Genomic DNA, 22,891 nt, shown 5'->3' with positions numbered 1-22,891 from the left:
CCCCGTGTCCTCAAGTCCATTCTCTAGTAGGTCTGTGTCTTTATTCCTGTCTTACCCCTAGGTTCTTCTTGACATTTTTTTTTCTTAAATTCCATATATATGTGTTAGCATACGGTATTTGTCTTTCTCTTTCTCTTTCTGACTTACTTCACTCACCTTCAGTCTTATTTCAACTTTCGACTTTGACTGGATGCAATTCAGAAGCATCTTGCCTTGTGTAGACAAGCTAGAGTTCGTAAGGCACTGTGCATATACTCTTGTGTAAGTTAGTCTGCTCATTTTGAGGATTAAGAGTATGTTGTTATAGAAGCTGTAACTTGGCTTGATTTCTCACGTTGAGATGTGGGGAAGTGGCATGGAAATGTATGGTTCTCCCCAGTCCACGACTCTCGTGATCATTTTGGGTCAAGTGTGTGGGTAGGTGTGTGACCCAGCCTTTTGTTGTAATGCAGTTACCACAGTGGCCTGGAGCATCAGCTTAGGGTTCAAAAAATAACAGCATTCGTGGCATAAACGGTGATCATTGTCACCAGTGAAAGCCCTTATTAAACAACCACATTTTGAAAACTGTCCAAATGTAGTTGAATAACGAATGCAGGCGGTTTTAAGTCTTTTTGTTCTGCACTGACATTTGTTCTGTTATTAGCCTCTTTCTGGAATATGGCTTTCGTGGTGTGGCCATTAAGGAATTCATCAAAATTTCATGTGGCCTGCATGGGTCTTCATTGTCTGTGGCTGCCATCTGGCTCTGCTTTAGGTGCAGCGATCATTATTTCATGCGGCACTCAGGGTCCCCGTCCCTGCCGATACCCAATCTGTTTTCCTTCTCCTCCGGCTTTTCTGTCTTCTGACTTCGTTCTGTGTTCCAGGATGTAGGACGTCTGTCATTATTCTCTGTTAGGGGAGGAAAATATTAGTTCACGCTGGTTTTCGGCTTTTCCTTTCCCCCCAAGACATTAGTTAGGGCTTCCATTTGCTGCCAGAACCTCTCAGGTGTTTTTCCCCAGTGTAGGTACCATCTGTCTGATCCAGGACTCTTGTTCCTGGATCACGGCCTGAGAGGTAGGGAGGCTGGTTTGCTCTCCCATCTCCTCCCGCTTTCCACTGCTGCCTTTTCTTTTTCCTGAGCTGTGTTGTTTTAGTCCCTGAATCTGAATTAAACCTTCTCTGTATATCTCACACAGCAGTTTCTCTTTTTCTCCTTTTGGCCTTTAGGAGAAGTGAATTAAGATATTTTTTTTCTTACAGATGTTTGTTGTTGTGTATGTTACGCAGTGGGGGAGGGCAGGAGAAGATGTGTAACCTTGACGGAGGTTCCTGAGCTCCAGAAAGTTTCAGTGTAGGACAGAAGAGCAGACACGGCCACTCGATGGTGACATAAGGCAGAACGGGGTATCTACTGAACTAGTGGCTCAGAAAATCCGTCTCACAGAAGATGTAGAGGGAGAAGGATTCTTTTGGGGGCAGTGGTGTTTGGGGAAAACAGTGGAGGGGTACACTTTGAGATGTTGAGATAGAGGGGTGAAGGCCCTGGAGGATACTGATTGCTTGTGTTTACACAGAATCAAGGAGTCACGTGTGAGAATCCAGGGGTGAAAGACCTGGAGGGAGGGAGGGAAGCCTTACCCTAAGGACAAATGGACCTTTGGAAGATTTTGAGCAGTGGTTTTTGATTTTTAAGGAATGATAGGTAGCCTTTGAAGTACAGAGTAGAAAAGGGAGATTAAGGCAAGGTGATCAGTAGGTTGTTGAAATGTTACATCTGCCAGAGGAGAAGCCGAGAACTGGGGTGGAGAGAATGACGTGGATTTGGAGGGACAGGAAGGTTCATGCTCGTGTTTTGAGTCTGGGCAGCTGGGAGGGTGTTGGTATCATGATTTCAGTAGAGAAGTGGGGTGTGGCGGTTCAGTCCTGGGTGAGAGGGTGAGGCCTGTCTTACATGTGGGCTCTGTGGTGATGTCTGGGTGCTCAAGAGGAGATGCTCAGAGGGGAGGTGTGAATATGAGGCTGGAGGGGCGCTTCGGGGCAAGGACAAGGGTTGCAAGTTCAGGGCTACCTGCTTGGCGTTTGTAATTGAATGAGCAGAGTTTAGAAGGTGGAGGAAGGCCACTGAGCAGGTGAACTGAAGAATTTGGAGGGCGTGGTTGGCAGGTTAAGCTTCACGGTTTGGAGGAGGGTGAAGTAATTACCCTGGAGAAGTTTTCCGGACTAACCCATACCCTCCTGCCTTGCACACATTCTGTCACACCCAGCTGCCCTCTGCCAGGGATCCTTCTCGGTTTTGCCTGAACATTCAGACACATATTCAGTTTGTTGTGCTTGGTCGCCTGCCCGTATTATCTCCCTTTTAAAGCATAGTTCTAGGCTCGGAGAGCAGAATCCACGTATAAACCTAAGCCTCATAGAACCCAGATCTGTGAGCTGCCCTGATGCTTTACTGGATGAGAGAGAAATCATCCACGGCCCTGAGAGGAATCTTAGAAATCTCACCCATACGTTCGAACATTTTTTATAACAGGAGTTTACTTTCTGCAAAAATGCAGATCATTCCACATTGGAGAATTTTATTATGGTAGAAAGTTGTTCCATGTAGTTGGGTCCCAGGTCTACCATTTGAACAGACTGTATATCTTAACGTGCAAATTTTTCTACAGAAGTCTCAGAATCTATTGTGTGTTTCAAAATCAATTTGGTAGAAACACATCAAAAGCTCTTATAGAATGAATAAAGGAGACAGATTAGTGGTGTTTATATTAATTTTTTTCAGCCGTATTGAGGTATAATTGACAAATCAAACTGTAAGATATTTCTCTTTTTTGTTTTCATCAAATGTTGCTTGGTGATATGTTCTTAAGCTATTTTGTTGAATTTTTTAAAAAACGTAGTTGGATCTAGCCGTGAAAACTAGGCAACAGTAATTCCCTAACTGAGGTATTAAACTGCAGCTTATACCTCTGCAGTACCAGGAACTTGCCAGTAGGTGGTAGCAGAGAGCAGGAACTGATTTCCTGTTCGGTTTCCTTCGATTTCCAATAAAGAACCAAAGAAAGCATTTAGAGTTGTGAGCTGTAGTGATGATTTACTCCGAACTCTTTTTCTTATAAGGAAATCAAGACTCACAGAGCTCTAGATACCTAACACTAAAACAGTGTTTATTGGAGACCATTCTTAGCAAAACTCCGTAAGGATACTTCTGGAAAAGTTGAACTTCAGGTGTCTGTCTAGGCTGTTTGAATCAGGCTCGCTTAGAGAAAGGCCTGGGACCTGTATTGTTTTACAGGCGCCACAAGTGATTCATTTACACGCTAAATTCTGAGTCAACGAGTGAGAGTCCTTCCTACAGGGCAGGATTTATGCTGGGCCTTCAGAATGCAATGAAAATCCCTGCGGATTTTCAAACTGACATGCCTGCGGGGCCAGCCAGGTGGTGAGCTGGGGCGAGGAAGGGTGGGTGTAGCAGATGGGAGGGTAGGGTCTGTGGCTCTCTGCAGAGTGTGTTCTCCCCAGGGCCGCCCATCACTACCTCAGGGCAGCCAGTTGTGGCTTTTGAGGTAATGCATGCCCAGCGTTGGCAGACCATTTCTTTTTTTAAAGAGAAGCTGGTAATCCAGATCTTTGCTCCCTCTTGCCCAACATTGTGCGTGGGCCAAACAAAACGTGTTCAGGTTGGAGTCATCCTGTCGGCAGTGACAGCCCCTTCAAGGACTTAGGCCAGTAGGGGAGCCACGAAGGCGAGTACACATGTGCCTGCGGTGATGTGAATGTCACGGGCAGCCAGGAGTTGAAGGCGCAGAGGGGGAAGAGGGAGCCCTCAGCACTGCATGAGGGGGTCAGGCACGCGTCCTGACATTGAGCTCTCAAGGTCTGCGATATATATATATATTTTTTTTGGCGGGGGGGAAACAATCTCATCCATTTGTATGGGCAGAGTCTTCCTTCTGTTATCCTAAGATGGAACATTCATATCAATCTTTTCACATGTCACTATACCAGGATACAGTTGTCCCTTGGTATCTGTGGGGGAATTGATTCCAGGACCTCTTGGGGACACCAAAATCCGGGGATGCTCATGTCCCTCAAATAAAATGCCCTAGTGCAGTCGGCCCTCCGTATTCGTGGGTTCCACATTCCCAACACTCAGTACAGAGGGCCGACTGTGGTGTTGAAGAAGTTACTCTCAGTCCTTCCGTTTTTATAGTCTTGAAACAAAATTAAAATTATTACTAAATTCAATTATTACTAACATTATTACTAAAAACTAAAATTATTACTCAGCCAAGGATATTTTAAACTAATAATTAGACGTGTTATGGAGCCCTGAGCAATATCTACTTTTGAGATAAATAATCTGGAAACTTTGTTGATCTATTAAGGCCCTAGAGAGAACCTACGGGAAACTTTGTTCCTACAAGTCATTTGAGGAAACTGATTTCTGAACCATTCTGTTGTGGGGATGGTAATTAATTCACAACAGGAGCTAATGTGGAGGTGCTATGGCCCTCTGTGTCCCCTCTTACCTGTGTTTTCTGTTTTGAAACCATATACGTAAAGTGAGCTATAAAAAAAGGCCATAACTGCACTTGAGAAAACTTAGGGTTGTAGAATTGTTTAGAGATAATGCAAAGATGACACATTTAAAAGTAAAAAGATAGATGCAAGTACATAAAAGGAAATATCATGATTAAAACATTTCTGTATGTGAAGTAGTGGGCTGGAAGTTTCACTTTGCAAATTTAGACCTATTCCATGAAATTATAAATAAGTTTTTTAGGGGGATAGGCGTTTAGGAGATAGTAAACAAATTACTTTAATAGCTTAACATATATTGAACTTCCTTTGTGTATGGGGTATGAGATGGTATTGAATGCCTTTTTAAAAGTCTTCTTTACTGAACTTGAATAAAATGCACACATTTTTAAGTGTGCAATTCATTGAGCTTTTTTAGAACATGTTTATTGAGATATAATTCACAAACCATGCAGTTCACCCTTTGAAGTGTACAGCTCATTGGGCTTTAGTGTATTCGCAGGATTGTGCAACCCTCACCCCAGCCTAATTTCAAAACGTTTTCGTCACGCCCGAAGACACCCTATACCCATTAGCACTCACCCACTCTTCCCTTCGTCCCTGGCAACCACTAATCTACTCTCTGTTGCTATGGTTTTGCCTTCTCCGGGCATGTCACAGAAATGAATCATAATATGTAGTCTTCTGTGCCTGGTTTCTTTCACTTAGCCTCATGTTTTCTAGGTTTGTCCATGATGTAGATGTATCAGTACTTCATTCCATTTTATGGCTGATTGATATTCCACTGTATGGTTATGCCATCTTCTGTTTATTCATTCATCAGTTGATGGATTGATGGGTTATTTTCAGGTTTTTGGCTAACACAAGTAACACTGCTATGAAAACTCATATACAGGTTTTTGTGTGAACATGTGTTTTTATTTCTCTTGGGCATGTACCTAGGAATAGGAGTGCAATTATCTCTTTGCTTCCTAGAAATTCACTGTTGAATGGAAGGAAGGCTGACGACTGTGTACCAGAAGGACGACATTGTTAGCTTGCAGTAGGAATCCATCAAGAATCATTTAGGCAGCTCCTGTGTCACAGGTCGCCTCAAGTTCGTCCCATAATGCCAAACTTACACTGGAGAGTAAAACATATCCTAGGGGTGTGACTATCCATTTGAAGTTCATGTAAAATAAGTAGTGACTGTCACCTGTAATACAGATACACTATTTCCCACAATGAATGTTTCCCACAGTGATGACTCTCATAGTAATTCACCGGGAGGTAAGCAGGTTAATTGTTGAGACTTGCTAATGTGTGTGTGTGACATTTCTGCACAAAACAATGATGTCTCTTGAGAACCAATGATTATATTAAGCATTTGAACTCTACTTAAACTGTCCTGATAATGGATATTCACGTCTACATGTGCCTTGTGCGCTATTTGTTTAAAAAAACTCCTTGATCGAGGAGCAAACAATAACTTATGCGCTAGACTAGGCTTTTGGTGGACTTTTTTTCCTTTGCAGTATTTTACCTGTTGTCTGCAGCAGCATAAATTTGGAGTCTGAACTTGTATTTATAGACAACATGTACTTTATACTTTATTCTTTAGAAGTAGTTTTGTGATCCTTAGCAGAACAAAGTATAGCTGTAGAGCTCGAGCACATTTTCGTGTGTGATGTTTCTGGTGAATTTAACTAGCTGCCAGTAGGGTTCAGGTTGTTTTGGATTTCGTATCTAGATGAAACCTGGTACGTAAATTGTCAGCCCTGGAGCACATCGTTCTTCCCTTGGTTTTATATAGTTCTTTCCAGTTGTGGCTTATTAATAGTTGTGGTTCAGCAAAAATAATCGGAGACTCTAAGCTAAAAGTTGGTATCAGGAAGTGGCCACTTCTTCTGGACCAGAAATTATGTTTAAACTCATTCTTTCCGCCCCCCCGCCCCCGCCAAAATATCTGAGTGTAGCTGGCATTTGGCCTAATGATGATTAAGAATTTGGAGGGTTTATAAAGACAGTTGGCTTTTAATTATCCAGAACACACTGGGAGCTGTGTACTTTGCTGTTAGTCTTCCCTTCCCGGCTGCGTGAAGACTTGGGAGCCTTCCCAAGAGAAGGGGAAGTGGGGAGGTGTAATTTACACTAGCCACTAAGACCAAGGGCTTACCATGGGCAGTGGGGTAGAAAATGTTTAGATTTTTGACCACTATGAGACTTTCGGATTCCATTTAGAATTCAGTGATCTGTGCAATTCTAATACCACGATTTTGGAAGACTGTGCGTTGGCTTTGGGTTTGCTATCAAGTGATATTAGCATTGGCAAAAATAGTCCTGGTATATGCCGGGATATTATGTAGTACAATGCCAAGTCTTAAGAGAGGCCAGTGACTTGAGAATTATGTCACTTAAAGCAATGCTGAGTATACAATATAAGTTAACGAAGAACATGCTGTAATTCAGAGGCTTAACCACATTTTAGAGAGATGCCTAGGCTTAAAATGCCATTTTGACCACATATTTCAAAACAGGGTTATTAGACTTTTAAAGAGGAATTTCCAAGAATTGCTTCATCTTTTTATATTCCTAGTGCCAAGCACCATGCCAGGTACGTGCATAGCAATTGCCATTACATGATTTTTGAATGAGTGAATAACCAAATACTTTCTTAGTATCTTAGTTAAAATTAAGAAAGATTATTTAAATGGAAAATTGAATTCTAATGTATTCTTCGGTCTGGAAAAAATTTATGTAGCAAATCAGTGGTGAAATGCTCTCAACTGAGGTTTTCATCTAAGAATATTCCCTTTTAAAAAGGTGTATCACTAGAGTGATATGTTTCCATAGACTATTGTATGTGTTTGTTCTTGAGCTAGTGACAAAACTAGGGTGAGTGATTTTGGGGAACTGAGGCAGGTTCTTCTTCTAAAACACAACCAATCTCCACCCTCCCTACCCCCCATACACTTGAAATTTAACCAGCAGTTTTGCTTTTTTTGGGGTCTTGTTCTTTCTTGCTTCAAATACTTGTAGTGCAAATATTCATCAGAAGAGTAATTAGATTTAACATAAGTGACAAGTATGTGTAAGCCGCATTTCAACCAATGAGAGGTTGGGTAAGACAGTCCTGCCCTTGAGAGTATGCAGAATAGGCTGGGATGGCTGGGAATAGGTTCCTAATTACATTGTCAAGTTCACTCAGTGCTTCCATAGACACTCTCACTGGATGCTCACTGCCTGTTATGTAGGGACTGACCTAGGTCTCAACTCAAGCAAGCATAGTTTTACTCAGTTTCCTCATGTCTAGATGGGGTAAGAGTGTCCACCACACAGGGTTGCTGTGAAGATTAAGGGAGATCGTGCACGAAGTAAACAGAGTAAGGGTTAGCTGTCAATCCTGGAACCCCTTTTCTAGCTGAGAAGACTGAGGCCTGGGGAAATTGGGAGACTTCATTATACAAAGGAGTCTGAGGCTCCATCTCAGCTTCTCTGACTTCAAATTTTTATTAGTTTAAAAAGGCCACTACCCGGACTCCCAGGTATCGAAACCAAACTTACGGTTACCAAAGGAGATACGTCGGGGGTGGGGTGGGGGGAGAGCTTGGGATGAACATACACACACTACTATGTATAAAATAGATAACCAACAAAGACCTACTGTATATAGCACAGGGAGCTCTACTCAATGTTCTGCAATAACCTATATGGGAAAAATATCTGAAAAAAAATGCATACATGTATTCAATATATGTATACTGAATCACTTTGCTGTACACCTGAAACTAACACAACATTGTAAATCAACTATACTCCAATAAAATTAAAAAAAAATAAGATTAAAGGGATAGAGCCCCACCCTTTTTGGAAGAATTGGTTTCTCTAAAATTGTGAATAACCTTTTCAGTAATTTTACTCTGGGCAAGGAAAGAGCTAGAAGGTAGACTTTTTATATTTAAATTATGTTTAGTTTTTACCTAATATTTTCGACTGTGTGTCACAGTCCTTGCATTATAGGTTTTTAGTATGTGTGACCAATGAGATTTGTCAAAGTTATTGAATCTTGAATAATGTATACGTCTCATGGAATTCATCATAAAAATTGGACCTGTTTTGCGGCATCATGGGATGCTGCAAAAAATGAAGTTTGATGGAAGAAAGGAGAGAAGGGTGTTTTTAATTCTTTGGTGGCTTCTTAGAGACTGAAAACACGACAGCTCCTTGATGTGTGCCGGCCTGGGGGGGAGTCTCTCTGTGGAAACCATGGCCTATAAGGGCTCTCTCGTTGGAAGGTGGGATATACTAGGTTATGTTTCTGAATGAAAATGTTAAAGCAGACCCATTGTTAGTGAATTGCTTCATGATGTGGTTCCTGTGTTCCCCAGTGCTTTCTGAGGGTAAATATTCCTTGGGGTTTTTTTTTTTTTTTTGGCATGACGATCTCCTGTGTGTATCTTAAATGTCCTGATGTAGTAGCTGATCAATCAATTAGTAACTTAATTTGGAATCAACTATGAGCCCAGTTGAAGCTCATCATCTAGTTTTTTGGCAGCAAACATCCCTTTCCATCTTTTTTTTTTTTTTTTTTTTTTTTGCAGTACGTGGGCCTCTCACTGTTGTGGCTTCTCCTGTCGCGGAGCACAGGCTCCAGACGCGCAGGCTCAGCGACCATGGCTCAAGGGCCCAGCCACTCTGCGGCATGTGGGATCTTCCCAGACCGGGGCACGAACCTGTGTCCCCTGCATCAGCAGGCGGACTCCCAACCACTGCGCCACCAGGGAAGCCCCCTTTCCCTCTTTTAAAACAAGCTCAAATGGGCACTGTGTTTTTGCACTGTGATTCACACAGAAGTATGGTGGAGAGTGCTTTTGGGATTCTAAACATCTTTTAAATGGCTGCTTAAAAGGAACTGAAAAATTTAAACGAGATGAGGGCCTGCTGACTTGCCTTAGTGAGTGTTTTGCTGATAACAGTCTGGTATAAAGTGGTCTTTGAAAAGTTCCCAGAATGTTTGGGGTTTAGGTCATGTGGTTTCTTGGCCAGAATTGGAGCTGAGATGTGAAGTTTTAGAGAAACTTGTTGCTTAGATTGGTGGGAAATCTCCTCCAGTGAGAGGATTTAAATAAAGCTGTGAACCAAACAGTAAAGGGTATGAAGATAATTCCCATTGATATATTAAGGTAATATATTTCATAACAAAAGAAATGGGTTTTTTTGAAATTTGCCAACTTGGCACTTATTGAGGGTGTATTCGGTTGGTAGGTATTTTATTCCACAACATATGCCCTTTGAAAGCTTTGTATCAAGGGCTTCTTTGGAGGCTACAGGTGGTAGGACGGGTTTGACGGCAGTGTTTGTGCGGTGTGTACTTTTGGCGCGCTGCTCCGCCCTTAACATGCTCAGGGGGAGTAATTATAATTTCACAGGAAGCATCTCACCCAAGAGCCTCACACTTGGCCCTGTTGCTTCTTAGCTTCTTTCCAACAAGATGGCTGCTCAGCACGCAGGGACACATGGCTGGAAGATGCAGTGGCCTTGACTACAGTGTGTAGTCTTTTTTTTTTTTTCCTTTTCTTTTTGAAGATATCAAATATTTTCACATATCATTTGTGGGCTGTGAAGTAGATATGGCAAATACTTCTTTCCCTTTGAAAATCGGGACTGAGCAGTAACTTAATAGAAGTGTGTAGAGTGAGATGGGTCTAGGATCAAACCCCAGATGAAATCTGATGTACGTCTTAGGTTATTTCAAGTGGTACTGATTTTATTCAACTGCATTAGGAAAATATGGAAAGGGACAAGGAAGAGGGAAGAAAACAAGTTTTTACAGAAGGCAAGGTGTGGCCGTTTGACGACATAGTGATTACTCCTGTTTGTGTTGACTTTTGATAACTCAGTGGGAAACACGTGGTCTCTATTTAGTTCCTGTGAATCACAGCCTCATTACATAAAATGTATCACACCTCAAATAGCTTGCTAATGAGTGAGGTTGAAAATTATTGAAAATCACAATGAGTAATTGTTAGATTAGAACTACCAAACAATTTTTCTTTCAAAATTCTGGAATTTCTTTTAGCATACTGAATTCTTCAAATACGGATGCATTCACATTTTAAAGTATGATTTCATTTTTTTGAACAAAACAGCCTTCACTCTATTTTGAGGTCCTTTCTAGATCTCTATAATTTTTTTTTTTTTTTTTACAGTTTCCAGGATATAGAAGGTAGTCTAGTGGAGTTTTATAATGTAACTCAGTTTCTTCCTTTTAAGTAAAAGATGTTACTTCTGGCAACATGGACTTTCTCTTTGCTAAGATGAAACTATTATTTTCATTCTACAGAGGGATAGTAATAGCTAATTGTGCTAACATTTGTGAATGCTTTTTCTGAATCAGGCAAGTGCTGAGGGCTTCATATGCAGTATCCCATTTAATACTCTGTGCAGCCCTGTGACGTAGGTACTATATCTCTGTTGCATCCCTGAGAAAACAAAGAGGTTAAGCACCCTGTCCAGGGTTATAGGTAGGAAATAGTGGGGCAGGGATTCACAGGCTCTAGAGCCCCGCCCTGGCCTCACCTGGCCATGGTAGGTGCCGTGCTGTGTGTTGCTGTGTGTTTCTTAAGGAACGTGGCCCAGGCAGCTGCTATAGACTGAAAATCCCTGCTATGAATTTATGTTCTCTTTTTACTTTAAAACTCTTGGGAAAACTTTTTTGTTTTAATTTCTTAGGAGAGGTCTTAGATGAGTTTATATTTATATGGATATATAAATTGCTAATTAAAAATTTTAGTTTACAGTGATCAGATGGTTTTCCTTGTTGAGCTTGAGGTAGATAGTATATACAGTATGAACATTTTGTAATGTTCAGGAAAATGTCAAGAGAAATGCTGAAACCATTAACAGATGAGTTTTCATTTTATTAGCATTTAGAATGCCACTTTATCACACACACACACACACACACATACACACACACAGTCATTATGTGTTAAGACACAAGTCTGTTTTTTTTCAGGAACATTGAAAAAAATTTAATTCAACATTTTTTATTTACAGAGTTACCTTTTTAATACCCTTAACAGTGGAGGATTATTTTTGAAGGCACATTGCATGGTAAAATACATTAATTTAAATTAAAAAAGTCTAAACACAGATGGAAGACAACTTAATTTCTTTTTTTAGTTTAGAAACACTTTGTGTCTGATGCATTTGAAACATGCTCTTACTGAGTGCTTGTAAAATGCTGTAGGTTTTTGGTATCTGTTCCATGTGGATGATTCTATAACTTTCTAGAAAGTTAAACTTTCTGAACCTCAACCTTCTTACTAGTGAAAGGGGTAAGAATAAGGATTATTAAACTTGAGGATGTGTTTATTTCATAGATGAGAAAAATTACCTACATGAAAACTGGTGTCCTTCTCTTCCTTTATCCTTTAAATGTAGGAGACACAGGAAATTGACCTAAATCTGATGGAATCTGACTTCTTTTGAATGTTTTTAAAAATATATTAATTTATATATCTATTGCACAAGAAACACCTGTGGTTACTACAGAATATACATATGCAAAAAAATACTAAAATTAGCTATAATTCTACCACTTAGAAATAATTACTGTTAATATATTTATTCTATATTTATTTATATAATGCATACTTATATATGCATATTTATATAATGCATAGAGTTATAGAAATTGGGATCATACTCCATGTACTTTTTGACAAATTGCTTTATAATTAATATGTTCAGTATTCTCTACAAGTGATAAATCTACTTTTCTGACATGAATTGTAATTTCATGAAGTTTTCTGTTTTATGGTTATATTATAATTTATCTGAGTTCTTATTGTTGAGCATTCAGGGTGTTTTAAGTTGTTGCTATTATGTGTAATGCTGTGAAGCAGTTCTTCTACTGATGTCTCTGAGTTCTTGTCCTGTTGACTTAATATAAATTCCTAGATCTGCACATAGTGTGCCCAAGAGAATGTGTGTTTAAGATGTCAGACACGAGCTTCCCTGGTGGCGCAGTGGTTGAGAGTCCGCCTGCCGATGCAGGGGACACGGTTCGTGCCCCGGTCCGGGAGGATCCCACATGCCGCGGAGCAGCTGGGACCGTGAGCCATGGCCGCTGAGCCTGCGCGTCCGGAGCCTGTGCGCCGCAACGGGAGAGGCCACAACAGTGAGAGGCCTGCGTACCGGAAAAAAAAAAAAAAAAAAAGAGAGATGTCAGACACATTTTACAAATTGCCTTCAGCAATGGTGGTGTCATTTTATATTATCTTCAATAGTGTACAGAGCATGCCAGATTCCCATGTCTTCAAAATATAGACTATCATTTAAGAATCTGTTTAGTTTTTACATTCTGTCTTTGTAAATACAGTATAAATGGAGTCTGGTCTTATATCATCATTATTTATATTTTGATAAGTGTATATGTACAAGAGTGCATTCATATTTTGACATATGGAGGGAGGTGGTCTGAAATCCGCTACATACGATGATTTTGCCTTTCTGTAGTCTTTTTGGAGAAATGAACCATTCTGGATAGCTGGGTTTTCTAAATATCTCTCTATATTCCATTATTTCTACTTTGTTAATATTCTGAATCTAACTCAGCTTTTTTGTCTGTATGGTGCAGAGGTATTCTTTTTTTTTAACTTAAAAAATATTTATTTATTTTTGGCTGTGTTGAGTCTTCGTTGCTGCGCGTGGGCTTTCTCTAGTTGCAGCGAGCGGGGGCTACTCTTCGTTGCTGTGGGCAGGCTTCTCATTGTGGTGGCTTCTGTTGCAGAGCACGGGCTCTAGGCACACGGGCTTAAGTAGTCGTGGCACACAGGCTCAGTAGTTGTGGCTCATTGGCTCTAGAGCGCAGGCTCAGTAGTTGTGGCGCCTGGGCTTAGTTGCTCCGTGGCATGTGCAACTAAGCAGCCCTTAGTTGCTCCAGGGCTCTAACCCATGTCCCCTGCATTGGCAGGTAGATTCTCAACCACTGTGCCACCAGGGAAGTCCCCAGAGGTATTCTTTTGAGGGCTAATTATTGCGATGTGTTGTCAGCGTGTTACTTGAAGGTTGATGTGTGTATTGAGGTTAAGCATATACCTCTGTGAGCTACCCTCAGGTACTTGATTGCACTGCATCTTGGCCATTATAAGCTAATAAGTAGGTGATATTTACCCTGTTTCAGATGAGCAGACTGGGATTCATGGAAGCTATTCAACTTGCTTAAGGTCACACAGCTACTAGATAATGAAAGTGGGATTTGAATATATTTTTGTCTGACTTGCGCCCTTTCTCCTTCCATTTCGTCACTTGCTACACTGCCTCTCGACTGGCCCATCCAGTGCTGTTGACTGTCACTCTTCACTGCTCTCCATGTGTCTGTGGGGTCACAGTCCTTCTTCCTTCTAACTCACTGCTTCTAATCTACCTTAATTTGGGAACGTAATCCCTAGATTGTTTCAGTGGTGGGTAATTGAGTATTGGTGGCTCTGAGTGGCTTTCCTAATGACTAGAGAGAATGGGCTTTGACATCTGCTTTGGCCGTTCCTGGGACTTTTTCATGCTTTTTAGCTTTGGGTAGGAGTTCCCAGATAAATGAGATGCTACTATGTTTTCACTAGCTGGGATTAGTGCTCACCTTGAGTTTGTTTTGGATTTATTTGGGGAAAATTCAAGAGAGTTTGTGCTGCATAGGTTACCTGGGATAATACATGGGCCACTCAAGGTTATCCCTGAAGGAATATACCATTCCATTTGGATATGTTTTACTGAACTCTTAAACTCTGTGTTTTACTTACGTGGCTGTGAGCTCCTTGCATTTTTTTTTTTTAGATCTACACCCAGTATCCAAGTAAGTGCACGTAACGGAGACACTCAGCAAATGTTTAATTCATGCAGCAACATAGCCCTTCTGTAGATTAATGACCTTTGTAGGAAAGGATCTGCTACTTCTTCCTGCTTTTGAGTGTGTCACCTCCTGACACAGCTTCCTGCCCCTGTTTATAGAACCAGCTTATGAGAAACCAACTTTAATTATAGGAATAGCCATTGTTTTGTCAGTTACCCATTATTATGTGTACCTGTGGCACTGTTGGGTGTTGTGGAAAAGATGCAGAAGACATACAGGGACTCTAGGTGGACGGTAAAGGTCACAGTGGTGAGTAAGGACAGCAGGAGCTTTGTAGCTCACCTAGGGTTTAAGATTAGTGACTTCCCAATCAGGTTTCCGAGATCAGATTTCTCCCTGAAGTGGCAGGTGGAGCAAGGCCTCTGCTTATGGGTGGTGGGTCCATCTCTAGGGTGGCTGCTGTCCCAGCTGTTGTGGTACACCTGCCCACACCCTTGGCTGGGGACTCAGTCCCAGGGTATTCCTGGAGCACCTTTTCCCTACATGGCCTCCATTTTCTCTGCTACTCTTGTCCCTGTGGAATCCCCTTTCCTCCCAACCACTCCACCCTCAGAAGACAGAGGAAGACAGAACTGGTAGACATTTTTTCAGCAGTTTCACTAAGAACATTGGTGGCGGTAACCGAAGATGGGCTGTTCATATGTAAAAGCCTTAAGTGGGGAATTGTCTGTTTAGAGTATGTACCATCTTCCCTCTCTGTCTTTTGTCTCTCAATGTCAGGATTTAATCTTTTTCTTCCTATTGCAGTAAATAGCTCTTTACACAAATCAGGGCCATTTCATGAATACGTTTAAGGAGAGTCATGCCCTCTGCTATTTAGCTTTGTAATGAAACTTGAGGAATTTAAGGGTGGAATTGAAATTAATGATGTGCGTATACAGTTGGTATTTCAAGTTTATATCTTAGTCTGGTTTTATTTACTCTTAGTAGAGTAGATTGCCCATAGGGCTTCTTTTTTAAACAGAAAATATGCTCGAAATTAAGCTTCTAACTTTTGTTTACCCTCCATAAAATGGTTGCATCATAGAAACCACTTGTTGTGGTTTTTTCTGTTTATATTTGTTCATACTAAAATGGTTAACCTTTCTCTTTATAACATAGAACAGTGCATAGAATTTCCTGTATGGAACAACTTTTGGTGATACAGGCATGTTCTCCAAGTATGATATTAGATGCATGTTAATTAATCTGATACTGGATTTGACTTGTGTATAATCCCTGATTTAGAGAAAACTAATACCCAAATATGTCTTTCAGGCAGTGACAGAGAAGAATTTTGAGACAAAGGATTTTCGAGCCTCCCTGGAGAATGGCGTTCTGTTGTGTGAGTAAGTATTTAAAGCATTAAAAAAATAATTCAAAAGCAAAGGGGCACGTGTGCGTGTGTGCGCGTGTGCATGCGCGTGCCTGTTATGAGGTGTCTTCATCCACCCCCACCCCACATGGCCACCATAGTCACTGATATGTCTTCTTGGTAACAAGTGAGATTTGATCCCTGCAAATTGACACCCTGACAGTACCAGACAGTAGGAAGGGGTTATCGGTCTCTGTATCTGAAGATAACATTGGTGAAATATATATTATTTTAAATTAGTAAACAAGAAAGATTCTGTTATTGATTGATGGGCCAGTAGGGGTGGGTGGTTGAGAAGCAAGCCCTATCGCATAGCACCAGCTCTTGCTTGCTGTGGATATTCTAATGTATGGAGTTGCCTGGTTTAGAAGTTAATATAAAGCTTGTTTCCTTCATCAGTAAACAGTGATGACTGTAGAACAAATTTAGGCTGCAGCAAATATTTCTTTGAACCTTTAAGTGGAGTCATTACATTACCACAAAATCAATTTGAGTCACAGGCCAGCCATTCATTCAATTAATATGATATTACTGGGAATCACATCTGAGGCTTTGGTTATCCTAAGTCAGATAGGCTTGTGCCACGATTCACGGTGTGGGACCTACAGTGTATGTTTAGTGTGATGTTTTGTTCCCCACTGGATGCAGAGTGCAGTTAGCCGGGTGGTGACCTTTGGGGGTGAGGGGCAGACAGTCTGTGGGACAGAAGAATGCAGTCCTGGGTGAGGGTCCAGGTTGCAGATGTGAGCAAATAAAGCATAAGAATGTACTTGTGCATGTACCCACATCTTTGAAACCACTTAAGTATTCCAATCTAGACACTTATCACATAAGTATTTATGGAATCTGTCCACAAGCGCGCACTGGGAGTGTATGTGCTCATACTTAGATGATTTTGATTATCCTTTTAAAGGAAGGTTGTTTGCAGCAAAGATCCGGAGTCAGAGGGCTTAGGTTTGATTCCTTGCTTCATACTTTTGGACATTTGAGCAAGTGACTTAACATCTGAGCCTTATTTTCTCATCTGTAAAGTGGAGATCAGGGTATCTGATCTGCCTGATTCACAAAGGTGCAAAGTTCTATAATACATATATTAAGGTTTCCATAAACTATCAAACTTTGTATGAATACAAGTTGTTGCTAGGAAGACGGCCATGAAGATAAGTCTTTATCTCATCAGTTCTGTTGATAGGTGTTCACACTTCTTTGTCTTAGAGCAGTGTTATTAAGTCGAATCATATGAAGTGTTGATATTCAACCACGTGTGACCTACAGAAATGTCAATTTCATGTGATTCTACCTAATATGTAGTAGGACAGGCATATGAATAAGGGTCACAAGTAAAGTTTAAGGGATGTTTCTTGTCCTCTTCTGATGCCACGTTCAGAGTTGTTGTTGCCAAATAGTGTTTAAACTAATATTAGTAGGTCACGTGGCTAGCTCAATTGGTCACTGATAGGAAATTATCTTGGTTTGCAAATTATATGTTTTATATATTCTCATGTGTTCAGAAGATGGAGGGAAAAATGGCTGTTAGACACATGTGATCTGAAAAGAACCTTAGCTATGAGTGTAGACTATTTAGAGCTTTGCTGCAAATAACTTTGATGTCAGTTTTAAGTCCCATAAGTCAGGATAGGAGTTAGGTGGGCTTATGTAGGCAGTGGGCCTATGGAGCACAGAGTTGTTTTTAGACACATGAAAGCATGCAACCCAAATAGCTGATCTCTTTAAGAACTCACTTTGTGGTTATATCGTTCCAGTGATGAACTATTACTCAAAATAGTTTTAGGGATCCCCCTTTTGGGGACATAGCCTCCATAACTAGGTCATTAAACATACTTGAGAGTGACACTTAATGTTTTATTTAAAAGGCAATTTATGCAGCAGCCTAAATTACTTGAGGTGATTTCCAAAAACTATATCCAACCTGAGTATATTGTTACCAGTGAGGATATTCAGAGTTGATAAAAAACTGTTTTGATCACAGGCAGTACTGTTAGATTAAATATTATAAGTTCTACCTTAATGGTCACAGCAAACATTTAGATGCATGTTTAGAGATATATTCGTTTCTTTTTAAATGTCATTTAAATTCACAACTTCCAGAAGCTCATTCTTAGATTGTTTCCTTATTGAAATAACACCAATTTGGGGTTTTGTGCATTACCAGCTAAGTCTAATCAATCTATTTAGTACCCAGTATTCTTTATTTTTATTTTTTAAATTTATTTATCTTTGGCTGTGTTGGGTCTTTGTTGCTGCACGCGGACTTTCTCTAGTTGGGGTGAGCGGGGGCTACTCTTCGTTGCGGTGCGCGGGCTTCTCGTTTGCAGAGCACAGGCTCTAGGCGCATCGGCTTCAGTAGTTGTGGCATGCAGGCTCAGTAGTTGTGGTTCACAGGCTCTAAAGCGCAGGCTCAGTAGTTGTGGCGCACGGGCTTAGTTGCTCCGCAGCATGTGGGATCTTCCCGGACCAGGGCTTGAACCTGTGTCCTCTGCATTGGCAGGCGAATTCTTAACCACTGCACCACCAGGGAAGTCCACCCAGTATTCTTTGAATGAATGTTTCCCAAAAGTAGTGTCAGTAAATATTAAGCTGTGGTAATCAGTAATTTTAGTTTATGATGGGATCCCAAAGTACCGCATGATGTTTGTATTAAAAAAATCTCTTAATGGTGAATTGCATTATTTTTAGCCACTGGTTAATGAAGGCATTTTAATCTAATAGATGTAGTGTTGGAAAAAAGTCCAGGTAACTATATTCTGTGTAAATTTATAGCTAAAGAAAAGCCTAGCTAGTTGGTCTACAAAATGATTAAGCATCATTGTTTGATCACATATGCCTGAGTAGTTATTATGTCTGAGAGGAAAGCAAAACCTGCTGTTCAGAAGCCTGGTATTGTAAACCCTGACTTTTAAATTAGTGGTAAATATAGTAAGCTGTCTGTCTTTGAGAATATTTTGCCCATCTGAGATCTCAAGTTTTAGCTGAATTATGACTTAAAAATAAATTCAGATTTTTAAAATATTCTATAGGAAAAGGCTGACTTCTCTTTGGTTCACTGCCAGAAAAATGACCAATTCTTGTGAAATACAGGGTCTGCTTATTGCCTTTTAAAAGCCTCTAGGCATCCTAGTTCATTATCACCATTAAACAGTTTTCTTATTATTTTATTTAGTAATTTCAGCAGTCTTTTATGCTTTAGTAGGAGTTTATCCTTTTTGAACTGGCATTCTGGAATATCAAAGTCAAGAGTTGGAGGAAATGAGCTCATTATAGCTTTTTCCCAACTGGCACTGTACTGACATTTCAGATAGTTTAAATTGGGTGTAAACTCTGCACTGAGGTTTCAGACAAGATACACATCTGAATAATGAGGGTAGTTATGTGCATTTATTGCCTTTTAATCTGAAGTTAGTATCTTCTGTAAATCATTTTAGTATCATTTAGTTTGATTGACTGTGGGATCCAATCAATTGAGGGCTAAAGAATACTCCCCCAGTTAAAGTCTGTTGTAGTAATTATTTTACTGTATACCTTAGACATGCAGTCTCTCTTGGCTTTATTAAACAGTGAAATGTGAACGAAATCTAATTTGTTTTTTTTTTCTAATTAGTAAAAGGATTGACAGGGGTCTATAAGGTGATTTCAACTCCTTGTTATAATTTTCTATGAATTTTATTAATAGTATTCATTCATCTGTCTCCTATCTTCAGTGTTTATTAGGGTTCCTGAAGACTCCCTTACTATATATTTAAAAACATAAGAGATCTGCCACTACACAAGTATCTGCAGTCCTCTCTTGCTCTGTGGTTCTGCAGAATTATATCTCTTTAAATATATTTAGTTGGAGCATATCCAGCTAGTGATTAGTAATTTCAGTTACTCATCTTATGATAGCAATCTTGGAAATATTTAAATGGAAACATTGTTTATTATCTTTATGAAGTAAGAAGATGTATTTGAAGGTAATCTTATTGGGTGTGTCTCTGGTTAGTCAGTCAGTACTTCCCATCCCTGGAATAATGCCAAGTCTTTGCTCTGTCCCGAGTCAGCCATGCAGACGTTTATGCCTTTTTGAACTCACAGCTCACATTTTTGAGGAAACTCTTCTCACACTGGCACCAGGCCTTCCTTTCCATGGCTTGCAGCTTGGAAAGAGTGGAGCAAATACACATTCACCTACTGGTTTGAGAAAACCTGTTTCTATTTATATCTGCTATGTGAATACTGTACTGTCTTCCTGAAACGACTGTAGTATTTTGTTAAAGGTGCATTCAAAAAAAGAAAAAAATTATTAAAAAATACTCCTGTTAATTTACTATGGGATACTCGAGTGATTGTTTTAAGACATCAGACAAGATAGAGACCTTGCCACTTCTCATTCATGCGAGAGGGCTCTGTCCTTTGTTAGGACACTAACTTTGTTAGGACACTCACACACTGAGTGACAGCGACATCAGTGGATTCTTGGGGCTTCTATGCAGAGCTCCATGTAAAGCTCAGAGGTCCTTCTGTAAGGCTGAAGGCTTTCTTCTTAGAGCTCTTACTGGTTTTGAATTTCCTGAGGACAGGTGCGTTCATACAGCTCACCAGCTCTATCAATTGACCCTGTTCCCATATTATAGCCATTTAAAATTTAAGTAATAAGAACTATTTTTCTTCACTTAAAGTGGTACAGACTTTGAAGTTTCTATATTATTTGATAATCCAGTAGTTTGCAAAGATGCATGTGTTCAAGTTCATAAAGATAATTAAAAATTTTAAAACTGCTTTCTCTTCATGGCAGTGTTTTATGGTTGCCATCTGTATGCTGTCTTTTTAAGCTTCACAGTCAATTTTTTCTGTAATTTTATGTCCACATATAGCAAAACGTCATTTTTTTAAAAGTAGTTTTTCAAGTTGAAGGTCAGCTTGGCAAACATCAATTAAAAAATTCACTTCTGTAATGGTAGTCATGTTATACAGCCTCATTGCAAATTTTGCAGAAATTTTTTTTACATTGTGGCCTCAGACTTGAAGGTAGAAAGCTTTGGTCCTGTCTCATGAACTTGCATGTACCATCTTCAGGGCTTTCTCATCCTAAATATAAATTACTAAGAGGAGGGCACACAACATTTCAGTGCTAGGGTCTCTGAGGAAAAAAAAATGAGAATGGTGTTCTACTAAAAATAAGTAGGAGTAATGTATATGCTAAATGTGTGTAATATAAACAATTTATATTAAAGTTGATCAGAAAAAAGTTATTTTTGAAGTGGTTTCTTGATGTCATGAAGGCTCTCAGGTAGGTAATGGAAAACCACGTATTGGCCAGGAAATGGTGAAAGTATAGGAATTCTAGGCGGTGCAACGAGAAGTATTAAGAAAGGGAAATGAATATTGCAAAAAGGACAAATATATAATGATATCACATCAATTAAAAGTAGAGTAGTTGCCTTATATGAGAGACTTAATCTCTATAATTTTTACTTACCAACAATCAGAAAGTCAGATGAGATCTAAGGGATAAAGGCAATAGTGGAAAAATTTAGAACACAGTTTACTGTTTACTTTAGAGAAATGTGTGAGACTTTTATTTTGTATGTTGAAATGTAATGGTAAACTATATGACTTAAGAAATGGAATGAAAAACTGTATTTCCAATAGTTGTCAATTTGTTTATAATTTTAAGCCAATACCCATGTTAAATCTAGTCAGACTTTTCTTAGAATAAATAGGATTTTAACATTCATAGGGAAGAATAAACAGGTGAGAAAAGGAAAAATCCTAAAACTAAAAATTTCTGTGGAATGATACTGTCTCGATATTAGAACAAATGACAGACTTGAGAAAGCACAGTAATTAAAAAATTATGGATTGCTTTATAAATGTACATATTAATGTAATTGGGAGGTCCAAAATACATTCTTATGCATAGGAAGTTGTGATAAAGGACAGATGAGAGAATGGAGAAGAGATGAGGCACTCGATTATTTGTATTGGGGTACATAATTGGCTAAGAAAATTAACTTACAAACTCAGCATATACCACAACTCAACATCAAAAAAACAAACAACCGGGCTTCCCTGGTGGTGCAGTGGTTGAGAGCCTGCCTGCCGATGCAGGGGACACGGGTTCGTGCCCCGGTCCAGGAAGATCCCACATGCCGTGGAGCGGCTGGGCCCGTGAGCCATGGCCGCTGAGCCTGCGCGTCCGGAGCCTGTGCTCCGCAGCGGGAGAGGCCACAACAGTGAGAGGCCCGCGTACTGCAAAGAAACAAAACAAACAAACAAACAAAAACAACAACCTGATAAAAAAAAAATGGACAAAGGACCTGAATAGACATTTTTCCAAAGAAGACACGCAGATGACCAATAGACACATGCTCAACATCACTAATCATCAGGGAAATGCAAATCAAAATCTCAGTGAGATACCATCTCACACCTGTCAGAATGACCGTTATCAAAAAGACAACAAATAACAAGCGTTGGCAAGGATGTGGAGAAAAGGGAACCCTCGTGCCCTGTTGGAGGGAATGTAAATTGGTGCAGCCACTATGGAGAACAGTATGGAGCGTCCTCAAAAAATTAAGAATAGAATTACCATTTAATCCAGCAATTCCACTTCTGGTCATTTTCCCCAAGAAAACGAAAACACTAATTCAAAAAGATATGTGCACCCCTAAGTTCATTGCGTCATTATTTACAGTAGCCAAGATATGGAGGCAACCTAAGCACCCATTAAGAGATAAAGGGATGAAGAGGAGGTGGTATATATGCTCAGTGGAATATGACTCTGCCATAAAAAGAATGAAATCTTGCCATTTGTGACAACATAGGTGGACTTAGAGGGTATTATGCTAAGTGAAATGTCAGACAGAGAAAGACAAATACCATGATTCACTTAAATATGGACTCTAAAAACGAAAACAAGTGAACACATACAAAAAAAACAGAAACACAGTCACAGAGAACAAATAGGTGGTTGCCAGAGCAGGGGGATGGGGAATAAGTGAAATAGATGAGAGAGATTAAGAGGTAAAAACTTCAGTTATAAAATAAATGAATCACGGAAGTATAGTCAATAATATTGTAATATCTTTGTATGGTGACAGATGGTAACTAGATTTATC

The 22,891-nt window shown here is 39.9% G+C and overlaps 1 protein-coding gene across 9 annotated transcripts in view; it reads left to right on the top strand.

Moving 5' to 3' along the window:
* LMO7 (LIM domain 7) overlaps window positions 1-22,891 on the top strand; it is a 199,415-nt gene that overhangs the window by 48,900 nt on the left and 127,624 nt on the right. For 4 of the 9 annotated variants that reach the window (XM_022577024.3, XM_089899435.1, XM_089899433.1 and 1 more), the window contains exon 1: window positions 15,681-15,747. Coding sequence is in view for 3 of the 9 variants with exons in the window: in XM_089899434.1 (XP_089755560.1) it covers window positions 14,621-14,668; window positions 15,677-15,747 (119 nt within the window). In the remaining 6 variants the exon portion in view is untranslated. Of the gene's footprint in view, window positions 1-13,257; window positions 14,669-15,658; window positions 15,748-22,891 lie in introns of those variants that run through there. The other 5 variants (XM_089899436.1, XM_089899432.1, XM_089899434.1 and 2 more) reach the window with 4 other exon arrangements.

The sequence above is a fragment of the Delphinapterus leucas genome, chromosome 18, assembly GCF_059928025.1.
Source record: "Delphinapterus leucas isolate spDelLeu-1000000601 "Yukka" chromosome 18, BTC_Dleu_Yukka2, whole genome shotgun sequence".
Classification (NCBI taxonomy): Eukaryota; Metazoa; Chordata; class Mammalia; order Artiodactyla; family Monodontidae; genus Delphinapterus; species Delphinapterus leucas.
Note: the sequence above shows the minus strand (reverse complement) of the source record. Positions and strands in the feature narration are given on the sequence as shown.